Raw genomic sequence first — 21,216 nt, forward strand, 5'->3', positions numbered from 1 at the left:
TGACTTACCAGTTGACCTCAATGGACCATAGCAGCTGACTAACGACACGTGACTTGTCACGTGCCGTTTCCGTCAGTTTTTAACGGCGCAGGACTAAAAGTGTTAAAAAATTAGGATTTTGGGACTACAAGTGTTGAGCACCTAAAGCGCGGGACTAAAAGTGAGAATGCCCCTATCTAGTGGGACCAAAAGTGATATTTTGCCTTACGATTCCAAACCTTTGCAGTTGTAGTTCGAATACCATAATATACAGCAATAGGTAGAAGAGACTGGTTTACAATGGAAAAGTTCTAATAACAACCCATACAACCATTCACTTTTAGTACCAATATACTCCTGGAGTTTTTGGTTATCCATCTAGTATCACTATATCCCTCAAGAAATGCAAGAACTCTACAATAATGTATGGCTAGTGATATTGTATCCTTAAGGTACCTTAGTACCCTATTCAAACTCTCCAATGGATTTTGTTCGGACAACTAGTATATCTAGTCAGTTTTGAGACAGACAATGAAATATCTAGTTTCGTGTCATTTGCTAAACACTGTAAACTCCCATTAATTTGGGGAATACCGTAGTTGTACTACTGATAAACCACTTTCATTTCCGAATAAAGTCACAGAAAAATCATATGGTGTCTTTGCAAATCTACTGTTTGATAGGCAAATTTCTCAACATCTTCTCAACATAATGAGACTGAGAAATAAGTATCTCGATAGATTGCAAAATAAAGAGTCATCAAACCCCAATTTTATATACTTTTAATTAGTAGAATAAATTAATAAAATTCATATAAGATAGGATAATTTATCCTATGAGATTTGTTATAATTACAACTGTTTATTCATCATTTGAAAAGTTACAAATTCTAGCAAAAAATACAACTATTTAATAAATACTTCTTACAATAAATTGTTATGATGAAATATTTGTTAGATAATAATTAATTTTAAAAAATATTATATATTTACAATTATAATAAATTTTAAAAGAACAAATAATTTACTAATATCACAAAATCCCAATGTTGGAGTAGGACTATATGGTCATATTCCCACAAAGCTCTAGGTCAAGTTAAACACACACATGCATACTGTGTATCTATCTATATATGTATCTATATAAATTCTTTCGCCATTCTGCACTAACCTCACTCTTGCTCAAAACCCTCTCTTTCTCTCTCTAAAACTCACGACTATGGAGGACGACGATGAGTTCGGGGATCTTTACACGGACGTTCTCCGGCCCCTCACGGCGTCGGTTCAGTCTCAGCCGGGGAAAATCGATGCCCCCGCTACGTCTCAGAGCCGCCCGATCGATCCGAGCATCAACAGCGACGATGAGGAGATTCTTTACGGAGCTTCCGATTTGAAGAATTTAGTTTCCAATTCCGGTATTGGTTTGAAATTGAATGCCTCAATTCAAGAGAAAACCCTACCCCAAACAGGGGAACGAGGAGGGTTTGATTTGAATTTGTATTCGAATAAGGAGGCTTCGAGGATTGCAGGTGCTGACCGTTTGGAGATTGAACCTATGGGTTTGGGGAAGGGCGAAGGTTCTGGGGGAGTGAATTTCATGGAGGAGGACGATGATCTTAATATCGTGCTGGAAGAGAGGGAAAATAAAGATGATGAGTTGGTCGAGAAAGACGTTAATTTTGTAGACAAACCGGATAATGTTTATAGTTCAGCTGAACGAAACGAAACTACAGTCAATTTCACGGGCCCAGGGGCTGTTGGGGAAATGGGTTCAGAACAGATGATTCCAGGGCTCTCGGGGAAGATGGAAAATCACGGGGGTTCTAATCTTGAGGATGAGTGGGAGAGTGATGAGAGTGAAGACGATTTGCAAATAGTGTTGAATGATAACAACCATGGGCCGATGGGGATGGAAAGAATGCCAGGAGGGGATGATGAGGATGATGAAGATGGGGAGCCCTTGGTGATTGTTGCAGATAATGGTGATGTGGGCCACCATCACCACCACCAGCAGATGATGATGGAAGAACAAGAGTATGCAGGAGAGGAAGGTGGACCTGGAGCAGATGGGGAGAGGAAGGAGTTGGGTGACACGGCTAAGGCTAGTGGGGTAGGAGGTGCTGCTGCTCCGGCAGCTGTGCAGCCAAAGATTGGGTACAGCAATCACGTATACCATCATCCTTTCCATTCGCAGTTCAAGGTCAGCATCTTGTTAGATTAGAACTTCGATTATAAATTGGATTCTAGCTGCCACTGTATCTGTTATAAAGTGAAATTATGGGTACTATACTATGGACATTGCAGTTGACCAGTAATGTTGTAGTTGAGTTTCTGTTCGGGGATACTAACTTGTAACCACTAATCTTTCAGTTGTTAATGAATTTGTTCTTAAAGATTGATAATACTTGTCTTCTATTTTTTATCTGAATGCTACTGTTATATACAAAACTTATTAATCAGTAATACTAATAGATATCCTTCTGGTGTTATTTGACCTGAAGGACTACGGAGCTCCATGCCTTTGGCAGCCGTATACATATAATAACTTCCCATCAAGTTTATGAACATGAAATACAAAAATTCTTTTGCATTTTTGTCTTTAGGAGCATTTTCCCTAACATAATTTTTTTCACACACTGACATGACAGATTTGGTGAGTATGACAAAAAAAATACAGAATGCCTGATTATTGGGTTTCACCCTTCATCATGTCATGCTGTTTTCTTCTGTGTTCCCTGTGTTATATAAGGAGTGTTTCTTGAACATTCCAGGGTAGTTTATTATGTCAGAATGTAGTTTAGGCATGTTCAATATCCTACTACTTGGTTTTTGCTGGCACTGCAGCCATCATGAGAAGGTCCAGGAGCCAGCCAAAATCATTTAATAAGCAAGTCTCTATTAGTTCATCTAGAATCTGCGATTTGCTCCTTCTAAACCGCATTGTTAGTGTATTGACATCATGAAAATTTTGGATTGTTTATCCTTTTTGCTCTCCAGAACTTTAGCATATGGGAGTTTTACTAAAGGAGTAGTGGTTTATCAGCTGACAACAGAAGGCAGGGCAATGTGTGCACCTGCTTTTGCAGATTGTATGCTTATTTTCAAATTTTAAGAATTAAAGTTGTATGACAAATCAGTATGTGTTAGGTTCTATTAGTAAAGATAATTTAAGATGTTGTTGCTTATATCATTACATGATCTTCAACAAGCCCATCAACTGTGGCATCTTATTTGTAACTCCTTGCCCTCTATTGAATCTCATGAATAACATTGTAAGGCGTAAATTTTTTTCCCCAACTACGATTTGTATGAACAGAATCTGTAACCAACTGTGAGTTTCTTAGCTCTGTACCGGAAAATTATTCTAACTACCCATTATTGTCCGGTGAAGCAAATGTTTGTTGAACTGGAAAAGATTGCTCCCTTGATATTGTTCAATCTATTGCATTCTTGATTGGCTTGTTTCTCTTTGAAGTCACTCCACAGCTTTACATCTGAAATATGACTGTCATTTGAGGAGTCACTTTTTCCATGTTCTAGCTTGCTGGCGTATCTAACTGTATGAATGCTTCACGCTATGATTATTTGCTTGGAAACTTTTCCACTTTAAGTTCATTTGTTATTTCCTTGATCATTAACATTGACTTCCCCCCCCCCGTTTTTCTCTTTCTTTTTCTGTTGTTGGGAATTGTTTAGTATGTGAGACCTGGTGCAGCGCCAATACCGGGCGCAGCTCCTGTAACTCCTGGAGGAATCCAAGGTCAAGTTCGTCCACCCGTTACTATGGGTGCTGTAGCTGGACGTGGTAGAGGTGATTGGCGTCCAGCTGGAATAAAAGGCGCTGCCCCCATGCAGAAAGGGTTTCCTGGCTATGGAATGCCTGCTTGGGGAGCTAATGCAGCAGGACGTGGTTATGGAAGTGGATTAGATTTCACTCTTCCATCACACAAGTAAGATCCTTCATCGTTCTTTGAACCTCAGTAAACAAACTTTTATCTTGGAAAGGCAGCTTGGTACCTCATAGAATGAGCCATTATGACTATCCTCATTTCAAACTGATGCTAGTAAAGCTTCCAATAAACATTTGCACCATTATGCTCAAAGCTTGAAGCTTTCTTGTTGAAACTTGCCTTCTGCATTACTGTAAGAATTTTCCTTTTGTTATCATTAAGATTTTCATTTGAGATACCCTTTTTATGTTACATAAAGTTCACATGGTGAAGAAATACTTTCTCTCCCTTTGTCATTGGACTTATGTTTTTTGTTCTTGGATATTTTAGATTAATATCATATGAATATGCTGGGTGGTTGAACTATATCAAGATAACTAGCTTTGTGTTCCCTGTTAGATTTGCAGAATTGTCCTGCTTTATTTTACATGATTTCACCTTTCTGTGCATCAACGTATTGGGAAAAAACACTTGTGGTGGGGTTAGATTGAAGGCATCTGTTCTTTAATCTACATCTCTTCCTTTATCAGTGCGTTGGGGACTGGTGGATGAGGTCCTGTGCTTCTGTTATCTTTTTCGGGGAGCGTTGCAGTTGTGGGTTTGAACTATGGACAATGAAATAGGAAGTTTTATATTCCATATCTAGGAGCATAGTCATTCTTTAACAGAAACTGGAATCATCTTTGAGTTGCATAGTTCGAAAGTGCAAGTTATAAATCTTGTTCGGTGGAGTCTTATGGACTTGTTTATAAGACGGGTTTAAGATCCTGCCTATACATTACGGAACTTAGAGTTATGAGTTATCTAAATCTCTTAGTTTTATCCTTTTTTATTGTTGTGATATAGTGCTGTTACAACTTCAAATTATCCACTCTACGCCTTTTTTAATCTTTGGAAGTGTCCAATTAAGGCATGCCTGGAATATGACAGAATCTGATTAAAGAAGACTATCTGCCGGTTAAAAGTGATTCCTTGATTGGAATTCATTAAGATCTTAGGATAATTATTGAAGTATATGCTTCACACGGAATGTATTTGTTTACTGCCAAAGTTACCCACCTAGAATTGTGTATGTCTTGTGTGCTGAAAGAGTGACAGTTTGAGAAAGAATGTCTTTCAAGTTTCTGTTGCTGGCTCATTTGTTGAGATGAGACTTATAATTTCTGTGCAGATGGTTTAGGTTGGTATATGATCACCGTTAAAATCTGTGATCTTATTGAGTAGTTATTCCAAGATATTTGTTGTGCTCTTATTAAGAACAGAATGTGCTGAACCAAAACTCAATTCAGAAAACTCCTTAACCCCTTGCTTTGATGTGCGGGCTTGAGTGCATTGCAATATATTTATCATCACAATGCTGCCATGTCAAATCTCTCAGTACATCGATGCTTGATTACATCTGTGACATTTGTTTTTGTCTCATTGCTGCATCCTGGTTGTTTCTAAGCTTGATTAAATTTTGGAGAAATTTGGTATTCGGTACGGTACTGGTATTTACTGTTGGTCTACTGTACTGTACCGAGTATTGGATTTTTTAAAAAAAAAATATTATATATTATGTTATATATACAAAATTATATATATAAAATTGTATATATAAATATTAAATATCAGATATTACTTATAAAAAAACTAAATTTTATTATTTTAATTAATACAACAATTGAGTGGTAAGCATTAACTATATTATTTTAAAATTCCGTGATTCAGTAAAAGATCGAACCGCACCGAACTTTATTCGATTTTTACCGAACTGAATTCGGTTAACCAAAATTTCAGTTCGCTTTGGTTTTACTGAGAGAACACCCCTAACCGAAAGAATTGATAGGCCTATACCCTTTTCCTGTTGGGAATGGTTTGGTCATGGCTCGTATCTAAATATTATATTGATTTAAAATTGTTTGTTTGTGGTGAGTTTGATGATCTTTTGGTATAAACTATGTGGAGGAAGTTGACCACTTTCAGATGCATGAATTTCACACTGAACATTGCAGGCATTAAGGATCTGAATAATATAAGTAGATGGGTAAATGATAGAAATTTTTTGCTCTTTTAGGATCAACTTAAGAGTACTTGTGATTTGTGAGCACAATCAATTGTTAATTTTTTTTTTCATTTCTGGTTGTATTTTTTATTATTTTTCTAGCTTTTCAATTATGCAAGTTTCTTGTGTTCTTTTTCTTGAATACGTAACTACAAAATTCATCTATTAAAACCAAATTGCTTCTCGTTTCAACATTGGGATTGAAATGTATACTTCTGACCATTTTCAATGAAAGATTGCCGTTCCTGGGAAATTTGAACAATTTCTACTCAACTGAAAGCCTGTCTCTGTGCCTGGCAAAATTCACACCACTCCACTAAATGGCAGCCACAATAAAGCACTTGATGTACATAGAGTTTAGTATTAGATGAGGTAGTTTCTTTATGGCAGCTGCAGCTAATCTCGTAAATCATTTTGGGATCATAATAGTGTTTCCACTCTATCTATGACTGCTTTCAAGTAAAACAGCTGCTCGTTCCCAGATTATTTTTTGGCAAAATTGTTCTGCCTTTTGTTGTCAACTCGAAAACTTTGCTTCTGTAAGTGAAAAAGGCCACTCCCCTATTCTCCAGATACCCTTTCACTGAAAATGTTTTCTGCCTCTTTAAAATTGTGATAGAACGTCTCAGAGAGACAACAAAAGTAATTATCCTTGTACCTTTAAGCTTTGACAATAGTAACTTTTACACCTTAAACATAGGTTTTGATAGTCCACTCGTGTGACACAAGAGGTTAAGTTCCTTTCTCTGGAAACAGAGTCTAATACACTTCTCTCTGGAAAACACGGGGTAAATGCAATTTACCGGAGATAAAAATCATAATGTTTGGATAAGAATGATTTTAGCATCTGATTCTATTGTGATTCAAGCGTTACAGAAGCCCATTTTCCCCCCAGCAAGATAGTTTTATTTTTTCTACAGTTTTAATGTAGTTCCATTGTTTTCATAATATGTGATAAATGCTATCTTTGGGATCATTAAATGTTGGTGGTGCCATGTGTCTTTTTATGGATACGTCCTTTTTCTAACGTTAAGTCTTTATGCCTTCTTTTATATTCTCAGGACAATATTTGAAGTTGATATTGATGGTTTTGAAGAAAAACCTTGGAGGCTTCCAGGCATAGACATGTCAGACTTTTTCAACTTTGGCTTGAATGAGGATAGTTGGAAAGATTACTGCAAGCGGCTTGTAAGTCTGAATTCATATCTCGAACCTCTCTTAGTTCTATTATTCTGGCAGTGTCACAGTTAATGTGTATAATATTTTTCTTAAGTCTACTGAAACTTGAAATATCTAGGAACAACTCCGCCTCGAGACAAGTATGCAAAGCAAGATTCGTGTTTATGAAAGTGGGAGAGCAGAGCAGGTAATATTCTGGTTTTTACATTTGGATGTAAATTTACTGTCTCATGTCTGCATGTGATTTTTTATACTTGGTTTGCTACACCTTAATCATTAATTTTTGGATAAGTTGGATGCTTTACGGCCGTCCTTGGCTCCTCCTCACCCTCCCCCTTTTTTCTTTTTCCCTGAAAGTGTTGTGACTTTCTTTACTTGAGTCTTACTACTCTTTGGTGTTAAATTTAGGATTACGATCCAGATCTTCCCCCAGAGCTTGCAGCAGCAGTAGGTATCCAAGAAACTCCATCTGAAAATGCAAATCCTGGAAAGCTGGATGCTGGTCCAACCGACTTGGCAAGAGCAAGTGCACGTGGACGACCACCTGTTGTATGTATATTATATTTTTTTTTACGCAATTTCATGTTGCACTTGCATATGCTTGATTTCAGGATTCTTTTGCATGTTCTAAAAACTGAATTCACCTCTCCCTAGATAACCTGCTTTCCTCTTTGATCTTCTACTGGAAGTTATTGAATGTTGCCCTGTAAAAAAGTTCATTGATGTTCTTTAAAGTTGCAATGAAGCCGTCATTCTTCATTTTGCGTATGACGTGCACCCCTTGTTTGTTTAATTAGACCACTTAGCAAAAATGTTATATCTAGTTTAAAATGTGCCAATCATTATAGCAATCAATCCCTCTGAAGGTCAGCCCTTGTTTCTAACTCCTAGGTGGATTAATCTTATGCACAACCTTATCTAATGCTAGTCCATCCCTAGCAGTGGTGACAATTCCTCCAACCGCTTTCCTCCTCTCCACCTCTCATATAAATTGCAATCATACAGACATACAAGCAGTAGTTCACTGGAAAACTAAATTGTATTGAATTCATGGTTTCTTCGACCTTCACAATTCCGAACAGTATAGGATTGAGATGCACTCTGAGATACGTGTACTCTGCATTTTTGGGAAACTACCAGAATCAGTGATATAAAACTGAGTAAAATTTCTTTTCTTTTAATTGTTAAGAATAAAATCATGGAAGCACTAGTTTAGGTGGACTACTTAGTTAAGCCTCAGATTGTTAAGGTGTTTGTTTAAAGCAGTTGTCATCTCACTAGCTTTATTGATTGCTAGCAGCCTATTGGCAGACCAATACCAGTAGAAACTGGTTCCGGTGATCGTCTTCCATCCATTGATACCAGGCGTCCACGAATGCATGATTCAGATGCCATTATTGAGGTAGCAGTTGTTATTTCTTTTCTACTTCAGCATCAATCTGTCCATTCGTCTTGTTAATATGCAATACTCTTGATGCATCTCCATTATAAAAGTGATATTATCTTTGGCATGCAGATTGTCTGCCAGAGTTCGCCAGAAGATGATGAAATGGCTGAACAACAAATCAATGATCCGGCTGCAGAGGATCTTGGCGGGGTGGATGAAGTTGATGACATTAAGCAGGATGATGCCGACCGTATTGGTCGTTTTTCACATGCATATAATGGTCAGAATAGGGAAGTTGTTGCAAAAAGAGCACAGGTTAAGAGCAGCACAAGTCGTGCTGAGATTGGGAGAGAGGATGATTTGCATTTTGCATCAGAAGCACCCGTGCAATATCATCCTGATAGGGAGATTGGTATCTCTCACGAGGAGAGGTACATGAATATTTCTATCAATTTCACATTAAAAAAAATATTTTTTCCTATCTCTTCAAATTTGACTATAACTGTTCCATATACATTAATGCATACTTATGCAGGAATTCTGATGGTGTCTTTAATTCTAAACATAGGCAACAACGTACCAGATGTTGTAATTTCTGTGTTTTAAGTCAGGATACTGAAATTTGTATGTGATAGAACAATTATCTAGTGATATTGAGTTGCAGACTTCCCACATACAAAAAAAGATGGTCCAGAGAATCAAAAGGTATATGATGATGATGGAGGTTTAGAAATTGAAAGGATTGATTTGTTTAAATAGGCCTTCCCTAATTGATGAACAATTGAAGGATTCTCTGATTTCATGTTTAAGTGGTGCGTATTAAGTTTCTGATGCAACACCATATCACTGTGACCTAAACATTTGAGCTGGTACATAAGTAGCAAGAATTAGATTGCCTTCTCTCCAATCTTTTGGTAAAACTGTCCGTCCGGGGTTTGGTGTAACTCTCTTCTTCAGTTATTAGTATTAGAATCAATTGTGGTATTCTTGGTTTCATCTGCCAATTTTTGTTCTTCTGTGTGCAAACAAGAATTCCAGGAATTTGCCATGCTTGATATTGTGCCTCATTACCTTGCTTATGATCTAATAGGCTTTTTTCAAATGTCTCCAGTGACCGTAGGTCTACAAAGGGAAGAGGGCATGTGAAATCCCCTAAGATGAATGCTAGTGAAAATAATAGAGAAAAGCAGATTGTGGATGATCAGAATGAATCATTTGATAGTGAAGATGGTAAGCAAAAATCATCCTCTCGTGCCATTGAATCTGATGGCGAGCAGGTGGTGACTGCTGGGGACGAGGCGAATGATGAATCTGTACTGGATGATAAAAACTCTGATATGGAAAAAGAGGAAATGGCTGTGGATGCCCCAACCAATGATGCCCTTGGAGATGGAAAATTAATGCATTCTACAAACAAACAAAAAATAAATTCACTCGTCGAACCACTGTCCCAAGAACATGACGACGGGGAAGACTCCAAGACAGCAAGGAGTAGTGATAACAGCAAAGCAAGATCAGGAAGTAGCAAGGATCACCGGAAATTCCAGGACAGTTTTGAGGATGAAGTTCTTCAAGACAGGCACCATGCTCGCACGGGTAACATCAAGAGAGCAGTAGCAGATGAGGATACTGCTCGTAGAAAAAGTCGTCATGAGAGAGATGAACCTGGAAGGCACCACATTGCCGTAAAAGGAAGAGAAGATTCACATTCACGTAGAAGTGGGGATGTGACCTCTTCAGTGCACAGGCACATGAAAGGTGAGAATGCCGACTGGAGGAAGGAGAGTGATATATCTGAAGGAAGCTGGCGCAGGAGAGATGAAGATCTTCATGGGAGAAGGGCTAGAGTTGAAGACACTAGAAAGAGGGAGCATGGTGGGGAAATTGGCTCCAGAAACCGTGCTAAGGTTAGAGAAAGTGAGAGGAGTGCAAGAGATGAACATCACCAATCAAGAAAGCAGGTTGATAATGGTAGTTGGAGGGGGGCAAATAACAACCAAGATATGGGATCAAGACAGAGAGACAGGGATGATAATCTAAAAACTCGAAATGAAAAAGTAGATGATCCTCACAACAAAAGAAGGAAAGAAGGGGCACATATAAATTGGGACCATGCTGAAAAGGAAGACATCACCTATAATCACAGGGAAAGTAGTAGCAGTAGGAAGAGAGAAAAAGATGATAGCTCTGATCAGTGGAAAAGAGACGAACATGCGAAAGTGAAGGATGATGATATGCATTATGCCAGGCAAAAAGAAGATGGATCACTTAAGAAGGAGAGGGGTGAAAGGCAGAGAGATGGTGATGAGCGGCACAGGCTTAAAGAATCACATGAAGAAATTTTATCGAGGAGGGAGAGAGAAGAAACACGACCAGTCATGAGAAGTGGGCGACCTGCTGAAGACAAGACGTGGTCCAGTCACTCACGAGGAAAGGATGAATACAAAGGATCTGGAAGAGAATACCATCCAAAAGATGTAGGCCGGCATAGCGATCAACTTAAGAGAAGGGATCGAGTTGAAAATGAAAGTTTTTTGCAGAACAGGGGCCATGAGGATATGCATGCACGTGGGAATCAAGTCAGTAATGATAAAAAGAGGACAAGATATGAAAAATCTGGCACAAGTGATGAACGTGTTGTCTATGCTTCTGATACTTCTAGGCTGCATGAACCTAGACAGAAGGAGAGTAGCAGAAAGAGTAAAGAATCTGAAAGTGGAGATCGCGGTTCCTTGATCCCTTCTAAGAGGAATCAGGACGAGCACAGTGGCCAGATAAGTGAGACGGTATGTATTTCTTTGGACCCAATGCCATAAGCTTCTGTGTAAGTATAAGTTATTACTACTTAGATGCTCATGATATGAATGAGTAATAAGATTTTGCAATTGTATTCATAGTGATATGTGATAGTCCAGTGGCTGGGAAATGAAATTCAAAATAGTTTATATTACTGGATTGTTCAATAGCTTGTCAGTGAAGTGCCACATCCATGTCTGCTCTTTTTTTCTTTTGGGTGTTTCCTTTTGTGATTTTTTTGGTAAGGGTCCTGCTATTGATACAAAGGGAGGGAACCAGTTTGTATATAAAACTTATATGCAGCTTCTAATATTGATGTCTAACTTATTTCTGAAGAGCCGATGAAAATGTTGAAGCAATTTTTAGGCACACTAAAAAGCCACCACGGGGAATATTGTTTGTTCACTACTATTGGTTAAGCTTGAATTGATGAGCGTGTCAGACATTCTTTATACTCTCTTTTGACTTGAAGTTATCATCGATCACCTCAGTGGTCCACATCAGGCGTGGTACTAAGCTGTTAAAAAATGTGCCTGTTGAATATGCATTTAGTCCCTTGAAATGAGGAAATGGATTTTTCATGGCCTAGAAAGCTGTTATAATTGTATATTGATTGTCTTTCTATTATTTATTGTTAAGAATCTCAATTATGATAATTATTTATTGGCAAAGGGTAAGTTATACCAGCTTTTGCAAGCAATCCCCTCTGTGGCAAAATTTGATGTTAGTGGTATTGGATAGCTATAGGATTAACCATCTCTTGATATGAGATAATTGTAACAGAGACTGATTTTGGGCAAAAATATATTTTATATATATATATATATATATATATATTTGTAGTTCAACGAATTTGATTGAATTCTGTCAACGATGGCAATTGATGTACTTTTCGTTTTCGTGTTTGCATGTATGATGTTAAGTCAAGATTGAGCTTCTCATGTACTTCTCTACCATTTTCGATTTCGTGTTATTTTTGTATAGAGTATTTTGACACTTGGCATCGAAAAATAATTTATAAATGAATACTAATAAAGTTATGACTCTCTCATCTCAGAATAAAAGGATGTAATAATTTTTGAGATTCTGCGTGTCAGACTTAAATGTATGTTCATTTTGCGGGGTTTGTGCATTTTGTCTCAGTTCTGCAATGGCTACATTTATGTGAAGTGATGCACATAAGTCAGATATTTACCCAAGTGTAAATTTGGAAACTGTATTTACGAGAGATTTTATCCTTGGAAAGGTGGATAATGACTGCTGACTTGCAATGTTATAAAATTGAGTGAAAGTGTTGATTGGATTAGATTCTATTGAAAGTATTTCATGAAAGTCTTGTTGCGGGTTCAAGTCCAATGTGACACTCGATACCATTTCACTTCAATTGGCATTCTTTTCTTTATCTTTACCTTGACACAGAACCCACTCGTTCTTAATGAAAAATTCTCTATTGCATATCAAGTTATAGTTGCATTACCTTTTTTTTTATATATATTATTAGCTTTTCCCATTGGCAACAAGTCGATTACCTGTTGCACTTCTTTAACATATAGAAAAAAGGTTAAAAATAAGATATTTTTCTCCTGATGCCTAATGTAGTGGGTGTGCTTAGTATCATAAAGCTTGTTAACAGATATTTATTACCATCATGATGTTCTGGAGTTGTTTTTATAAAAAATTACCAACTTGTTTGCGATAGCATTTAGGAAATACTCAAGTGATCCGAACACAATGGAACCAAAGGAATCAGTTACTGCTGAAAATTCAGGTTGTTGTTTTGTGGACTGCTGTCAGTTTCTCCCACATTTTCATGGTTGATACATCAAGTGGGGAGATTTTTTTGGACTGTAGAAGGTCGTCAAGTTCAAAGTAGAAAAAGCTTGTGGATATTTGGTCATTTTACTAACATGTCTTTCTATCTGCTGTTCATCTTTCGTAATATTTTTTTAAAGGGAATTAGTTAATATTTCTTGTCGAGCTTCAGTTTTTTTGGGCCTTTTCGAGCATATGTATATTGTTCCTAGTTAATAACTTGATACAACAGATTCTGTCTTTATTAGATTGTAATAATATAGGGATACATCTGGTTTGGTTAAATTATGTGTATATATAATTAAGCTGTTTTTCCCACTTCACAGTGTGCTCAGATTTTCCTATTATTTTAACAAGTTCACTGACCAGGGAGGTAATGGATACGAAGTATTACTACTACCAGTGTGAAACAACAGTTCCGTATGCTTAGGTCTCGTAAAAAAGAAGGCATAGCGTATTTAAACATGAAGGGGCATGTTGGTGATATCTAGCATTAAGTGTCGTTCTTTTCTACTCTTATAGTTTAAGCTTTTTGACAAGCTGTCAGTTTTATTGTTGCCTTCCCGGAATATGTAACTTGTGTAAATCTGACTTTTTTTAATAGTAAAAAGGGTTAAATTACTATCTCTTGGAACATGTTTCATGATAGAGGATCAGCAAATAGATTCTTTGATATGGGGAAGAAATCTTCTCACTTTCTGCTATTTGTAGTCTTGCCTTAGTTGATAGATCTCGTTTCAGATTCTGCTTTATTCATATCTCCCGTTCACATTTCCGGTTAATTCAGAACTGAAAACCTGCTCTCATTATATAAACTGTCTCTGATGATAATTTATGGATCTGGAGCCTGGGCAGTGCTGCTGGGATCCATTAAGTGCAACTTAAACTCTTCATCAGGTAACTTGTTGGGCTAAGATTTGTGCATCATGTATTTTGGGGGCCATGGCCCCTGACCTTTACTGTTGAGGCTATAACTCAACATTCTTCACTTGTGCAAAAGAGAATAAAAGCTAGAAAGGTGATCCCCTAAATGGCCATGGAATATGTTGATGCCAACAATTTTTGTATTTGTAATTTTATTTCAGATTTCCCACATTGTTTGCTGCCCATTAAGATTTCAACTATTCTTGCAGATGTGTGCCTTTTTTTTGCATCAAAATTTCTTCATTCTTTTTGCTCTTTTTTCTCTTTGTTAGTCCCATCCCTTTTAAACAATTCAGGCTGGGGGGAGGGATATGGAGGGTTCAAGTGGAGGTAGAAAATCTTTTAAGCAGTTTGGGACAAGAGCAGTTGATTTTGATGTGGAAGAGTTATTAAATGCTTTCCTTCTTGCTTCCTCCTTTCAGGTTAACTTGAGAGGCAGAACTGAGCGAGAAAGTGGGGTGAATGATACCCGAAAGCATCAAGAAGAGGCTTCATCAGATGACGAGCAGGCTGCATCTAGGAGGGGACGTTCTAAATTGGAACGTTGGACAAGCCATAAAGAGAGGGATTTTAATGTCACCTCCACGTCATCATCTTCTTTGAAGAAGAATAAAGATGTGGAGACTTACAACAGTAGTGGTGCTTCTTTGGTTAGCAGAGTTCCCGATGAACCTCCCAAAAAGGTGGAAGGCAAGCCACAGCCTTCAGTTGATGATAAGGACCCTGGTGGTGAAACGAATAATGCCAATCCAAAAGTGATGGAAGATAAACACTTGGATACAGTTGCAAAGTTGAAGAAGCGAAGTGAACGGTTTAAACTTCCTTTGCCTAGTGAAAAGGACACAGCACCACTAAAGAAAATGGAGAGTGAACCTCTGCCGCCGCCACAAACAGAAAACCGCACAGATTCAGAGATCAAACCAGAGCGTCCGGCAAGAAAGAGGAGGTGGACTGGAAACTGAGTGGAAAGAGGTGTACGAACTTTGGTTGGACACTTGATTTTCTTTGTGAAGAAGCAGCATCTGCTGAGTTATCTTTAATTGTCAAAACATCCTCGGTTATAACTGGGGTTTAAATTGTACTTTTACCATATAATACAAATCGATAACCACGCTGCGGCCCTTAGCCTTAGTTTTTGTATCTTGAGAAGTACACGTACATATACTTTTGAAATGTAGCATTATACTAAGCTGCTGATGGGGCACAGTATGACTTATTATTCATCTTCCTTTCAGCATCATATGTATAGTAGTTTTGACAATTTAATTTAGTATATGAGATGTCCTTGTATGGACATCTCTGTGTCTGATCATGCCATCAGCAGGATCTTGGCTGAACAAAGGGAAGCTCACGTATTACTTCGGAGTTCCATCAGACTACTCGTTAATGGCCTGAACTCCAGGAATTGTGGAAAGAAGCTACGACCCTGCGGAGCTAATGTTGGGTGGAATGTGACATGAAACAGGCAGACTTATTACTGGTTTAATGTTGTATTTCTACTAGTTTTTACAGACCTGGTATTTACATATACTTGGTGACAAAAGCAGTGATAGAATGGTAAAGCAGAAAGCCAATTTTGTATTTTTAACAGAATGAGATATGGGAGCAATGAAAGGATAATGGCAGTTGGATTAGGGGCTCTAATGATGATGGGCGGATCAGATTTGATCTGAGCTCTTCTAAATCTTGGTATATTTCTATTTTACTCATTTGGTGGGTTGTTGAAATAGAACATCAACTGTTGATGTGGAAGGTGAAAAGTTCTCTGACTTGGAATTGTTGGGTTTTCCAGGGTAACTAGTAAGTAAAATGCAAGCGCATTCACCATATATTTTTCAAAAGAAAATATTACATTTATGTCAAGGATTTTTAATTTTTTTGATAAATATAATTAAAAATAATAATTTATTTTAGTATTTCATTTTTTCATTGTAATGTTGTATTCATTTATTTAGACATATGCCTTCCGATTTTATCAAAGATTGAAAGTATCAAACTTTTATAAATGATTTCAAGAGTAAATATTTTTGCATTATGGAGATATTTTCAGTTTCTAAAATCATTTACTTAACCCAGCGAGATTGAAACTATTATAAAATTTTCGTGATTAATATACAATTTAATAAAAGTTCAATATTGTCTGCGAATACTGAATTTCTCTCATATCACTCATATTAAGTACGTCATATTCTATTACAAATGTTTATTTATTTTTACTAAATTTATTGCAGCACAAATGCATTTATTTATATCATAAAATTAAAAATATAAAACAAATTAATTCGACAATGAGTCAGATTTATTTTCGCAAAAGATCTAAGAAATTCAGTTCTCCAAAAGATGATCTACACCTCATCACAGGTATCATAGTGAAAAGAAAAAAAAAAGAAAAGAAGAAAATTTAATATATCTTGTGGAGAGTGCAAAAAGATTACTGTGCATAAAGTGAGTACCAATTGGAAAATGAATTTTGTATGTTAACTAATAAAACGTGCTTTATTTTCATTAAAAATTATACATTTATACTATTCACTATGTACTTGATGCTGATCAAATGTAATCCATTGGAATAAGCCATGATATTAGACCACATGATATCAAGGGGTTAATTTATTGTGAGACCAATATAGAGCCATATCTGAAATATTTATTAGATCGTCACACCTCAATGACCAATAGAATAATAATTAATTGAATAAAATTTTGATGGATGCAACGTTTAATAAGACTTAATTATTAAAAATATATTTTTGTGATTCTAAATATTAGTTGAAAAATCTCATTGATGATTTTCAAATTAAAAATTAATAATATTTAGTTATGTAATACATTATTAAATAATATATGTTACAAACTCATAATTCAAAGATTTAAAATAATAATTAATTAATTATTTAAAATTAATTTAAACATTAAAAATGTTTTAATTATTTTTTAAGAAGGCTAAACGTAAACTGAAAAAAAAAAGAAAGAAAGAAGAGAAGGCGGAGTCGTTGAACAAAGTAACAACGGCGTTACTTTGTTTAACGACTCGGGAGATTTTTATGGAAAAAAATTAAAAATAAGGTAGTAATACTATCTCCTGCTGTAATTTGATCTATAAAGTCATTACTAAAATCATTATGAGAAGCATGCAGTCCGTCTTCGATATGCTCATTGATAACACTCAGAATGCATTTGTTCCAGGAATGAGCATATCAGATAATATTTATTGACGCAGGAACTATTGTCTGGTTGCAACCAATGAAAACCCTCATCTAAGAGTACTGTTAAAGTAGACCTCCGAAAGTCGTATGATATGGTGGAATGAGACTTTTTATAGCCAATATTAAGGATGTTCAAATTTCCTAATCGGTTTGGGGAGTTGGATTGAGAAGTGTATCTCGTCGGCAAAATTCTCAATCTCTCATTTTTCCTTCAATGCAAAAAAAAATTCAAGAAAACTTTTCTTTCGCTGTGAGGACACAACTGATTGTCAGTATTGAGCTCATTACATATTTATTAGGCATAAGGTTTTTTTGGAGTTGCAGAGTAATCGAAGGTAAACTGAGGAAGTTTCTATGGCAGGGTAGTATGGGAAAGGGTTATGCTCAAATTGCATGGACTCAAGTTTGTTTACCAACCTCTGAAGGTGGAATGGAAGAAGAGGAATTCCGTCGTGGAATCAGGCCCTTGTTGCCAATCATCTTTGGCAACTCATTAAGGATGGTTCAAAGTATCGGCTGATATTTGATAATATCCCGATACGTATACGGACCGGTTGGTGTCGATTAAATACTCCCGATACTCTATATCACGACAAGAAAATAGCTTGATGCAACGAAAAAAGATTAACATTGAGGTAATTAACAAGTAAAATTCTCGTTGCTAGATCACATTATTTGATACAAGAATTTACTTGCTAATATTTAGCAACGAAAGTTTACTTCCTAATGAATTTAGCAAAGAATTGTTTAAGATATATATTAAATAGTGTAAACTAAAAGTTTACTTGCTAATTAGCTTGACGTTAACTTTAGCATCGAATTTTTTCGTAACTATTGAGTTATTTTCTTGTAGTGTATTATCATAGAGGTATGGTATCATCGATAATATCCGGATTAGCAAACTGGTATTGTTTGGGTGAGTAGGAGATAGCGGTCTAAACACGTGATGAATGCTGCGGTCTAAGTAGCGATGGTTTACTTTCTTTAGAGGGAAAGAAATAACAGGCGCTTTAAGAGAACATCCATGAATGTCGAGGCGGTAGCTGATCAATTTCTGGAGTTTTTACGATGTCGAATTATCAAGATTTGAAGCCGAGTCTTCAACCTTCTGTCTTATATAGAATTGGGCAAAAGACAATTTTTGTCCCACAACTATAGGCCATTTTCGTTTTAGTCCCGTAAGTATCTAGGGTTTCAATTTGGTCCCGTAAAACTGAAAATTTGCAATTTCAGTCCAAATTTCGTCGAAAAATTTTGTGGGTCGTCGGAAAAAGTCACATGCGATGCATGTGACTTTTAAAATTGGGGGCTCGATCCTGATTGGCTGGAGAAACTGATGTGGCGCATATGTGGCGCATAGTGTAAATTAAAAAAAAAAAAAATGACTGACGTGGATTTTTAATCCACGTCAGCTGCTGACTCGGATTTAAACACAACAACAACACAAACAGACGAGATTTCTCTCTTACATTGCAGCGTCTTCACCATTTTCACCCATTTCCCCCAAAATCAAGAAGAACCCTAGAACACCCAACAAAATTGAAGAGCAATGTCTACTGTAACAAGCACGACGGAATGCAACTGTGGAGTGGCAGCTGTGATGCGCACGTCACGGACGAACGGCAATCCGAGGAGGAGGTTTCTTTCATGTCGAAATTACAAGGTAAATTTCCTAATTTAATTTAAAGTTTTAGTTTTGAAAATAATATTTTGGTTTTCCATTTTGGCAGAGAGGAGGGTGTAGGTTTTTTTTATGGGAGGACCCACCAATGTGTGAAAGAGCTAGGGTGATTATTCCCGGATCGTTAAGAAAAATCAACGCTTTGGAAGGAGATGTTTAAGCCTTGCGCACGAGCAACCGATTTATGAGAAAGTTGATGATGATGGGCTCTCTCTGTTGTTTTTTAATTTTTTTTTTTTTTTGGTTTAGTTTGGTTGTAAAGTTTGTAATGAAATGTAAGCTTTTTTTTGGAATGAAATGAAAAGGCTGAAAAAGGCATGTCTGTTGAAAATGCAATTTTCCCAATTTTAATTTCCTAATTAAAATTGCGATAACGAAAACATCAAAACATCAAAATATTGCGATAGCGAAATTGTACGAAATGGACATAATGAAAATACCGTCATTGTCATTGTCATTGCGATAACTGCATTGTCAAAAACATCGTCATATACATCGTCATATACACCACTAGACAACAAAATACTGACATTGTCGCAAGCAAAAATCTGAAATTGTATATAACGTTGAACAAAATACAACCATTGTCAAAAACATCGTCATATACACCACTAGACAACAAAAAACATCGTCATATACACCACTAGACAACAAAAAACATCGTCATATACATCACTTGTTTAACTTTAGAAACTTTTGTCCTCCTTCTTTCAATATTGCTTCACTTGCTCCAGTTTGTGGCCTCGTAGAAAATGACGGCAATATTTTTCTTCCTCTAAAAGGTGGAGGTGCACGGATTGTGACTCTTGATTGCAAAGTTGTCCCTGGATTGTTCATGTGTAATTGCTCAAACATCGATGGTCCAGGCATGAACACTGGTGGAGGGGGTACAGATGCAGGTGCAGGTTGCATCTGATCTTGAGTCAAGCATGCTTCAGGTTGCTCATCTTCATCTTGCACTTGCAATGGTGGGAGAATATTTGTATGTCGAGATCCCTATAATCATCATGTAAAAGTGCACTTAAATGTAAATTCATTCTGTTTAATTGTAATAATGTAACTTCAAGTAAAAGTGCACTTACACTTGATGTAGCCTGTCCCAGTCGTTCAGTTTCAGTTGTAGGTTCAGTTGCCTTTCTTTTTCCAGCCTAATACAAAGTACCAGCAGCATTATTATATGTAATATAAAGTTCACTTGATGATACAACATTAAATACAAATAATAGAAAGTGCCTTTTCTATAGGGCAAAAGACAATTTTCGTCCCACAGCTATAGGCCATTTTCGTTTTAGTCCCATAAATGAAAATGTACTTTCTATTATTTGTATTTAATGCTGTATCATCAAGTGAACTTTATATTACATATAATAATGCTGCTGGTACTTTGTATTAGGCTGGAAAAAGAAAGGCAACTGAACCTACAACTGAAACTGAACGACTGGGACAGGCTACATCAAGTGTAAGTGCACTTTTACATGAAGTTATATTGTTACAATTAAAGAGAATGAATTTACATTTAAGTGCACTTTTACATGATGATTATAGGGATCTCGTCATACAAATATTCTCCCACCATTGCAAGTGCAAGATGAAGATGAGCAACCTGAAGCATGCTTGACTCAAGATCAGATGCAACCTGCACCTGCATCTGTACCCCCTCCATTTTCGTTTCGTCCCACAGAAATTAAAAAATTGTCCTACCAAATATTTGTAATGGCTTAGTTTTGGGCTTGCTAGAACGCTCTTGATGTATATCTTTTCATTTGTACAATTATTTACTTTTACCCAAAAAAAAAAAAAAAAGAAAAATGTACAAGCCTTACCAAAGCAATTAAAATACAAGTATTGCAATTCGACACCCCCAGGTTGCAAGAGAAAATAGTCTATAACTGCTGCAAAACTGATACCCATATCTTGAATGGTTGCAGCCCACAACTTGTCGTATAGACAGGTAGTTTTCATCGCACAATTGCCTGTCACATGCCTTCGTCATGCCACTTGCTTCAGCCCACACAACCAATCACTAAGACCTGATTGCTGCCGGTAGTCGCCAAGACTTGTCGGTCATGGGTGCACATCATTAGGCCATTCGCGTGCACCGTCTGCCAACTTGCCCAGGATCCTGCATATTGGGTACGTTTTGCGGACACCGTCTATAAACTACCGAGAGATGCAGCACAAGGGTGTGCACACAGTTTGCTGACTGTCTCCCTGCACATTCTTGTGCATCTGTTCGTCGACTTCCCTGGAAATTCAGCA

General features: G+C 36.8%; 1 protein-coding gene across 2 annotated transcripts; it reads left to right on the forward strand.

The window, feature by feature from the left end:
* LOC105162285 (FIP1[V]-like protein) lies at positions 1,119-15,307 on the forward strand. 2 transcript variants are annotated; one of them, XM_011080290.2, is made up of 9 exons: positions 1,119-2,178; positions 3,675-3,928; positions 7,034-7,160; positions 7,270-7,338; positions 7,560-7,700; positions 8,449-8,553; positions 8,668-8,969; positions 9,650-11,324; positions 14,493-15,307. In XM_011080290.2, the coding sequence occupies exons 1-9, from the start codon at positions 1,198-1,200 to the stop codon at positions 15,030-15,032; spliced, it is 4,194 nt and encodes a 1,397-aa protein (XP_011078592.1). In that variant the 5' UTR covers positions 1,119-1,197; the 3' UTR covers positions 15,033-15,307. The 2 variants fall into 2 exon arrangements, with proteins under 2 accessions (XP_011078592.1, XP_011078593.1); XM_011080291.2 differs by having other exon boundaries at positions 1,120-2,178; positions 8,452-8,553.

The sequence above is a fragment of the Sesamum indicum genome, linkage group LG5 (assembly GCF_000512975.1).
Source record: "Sesamum indicum cultivar Zhongzhi No. 13 linkage group LG5, S_indicum_v1.0, whole genome shotgun sequence".
Taxonomy (NCBI): Eukaryota; Viridiplantae; Streptophyta; class Magnoliopsida; order Lamiales; family Pedaliaceae; genus Sesamum; species Sesamum indicum.

What these genes read in the sequence shown, in the direction of transcription:
- LOC105162285 (XM_011080290.2), top strand. Translation starts at nt 1,198, where the DNA reads ATGGAGGACGACGATGAGTTCGGGGATCTTTACACGGACGTTCTCCGG. An exon ending in CACGTGGACGACCACCTGTT is followed by an intron (nt 7,701 to 8,448) that starts GTATGTATATTA and finishes ATTGATTGCTAG; the next exon opens with CAGCCTATTGGCAGACCAAT. An exon ending in ATTCAGATGCCATTATTGAG is followed by an intron (nt 8,554 to 8,667) that starts GTAGCAGTTGTT and finishes TTTGGCATGCAG; the next exon opens with ATTGTCTGCCAGAGTTCGCC.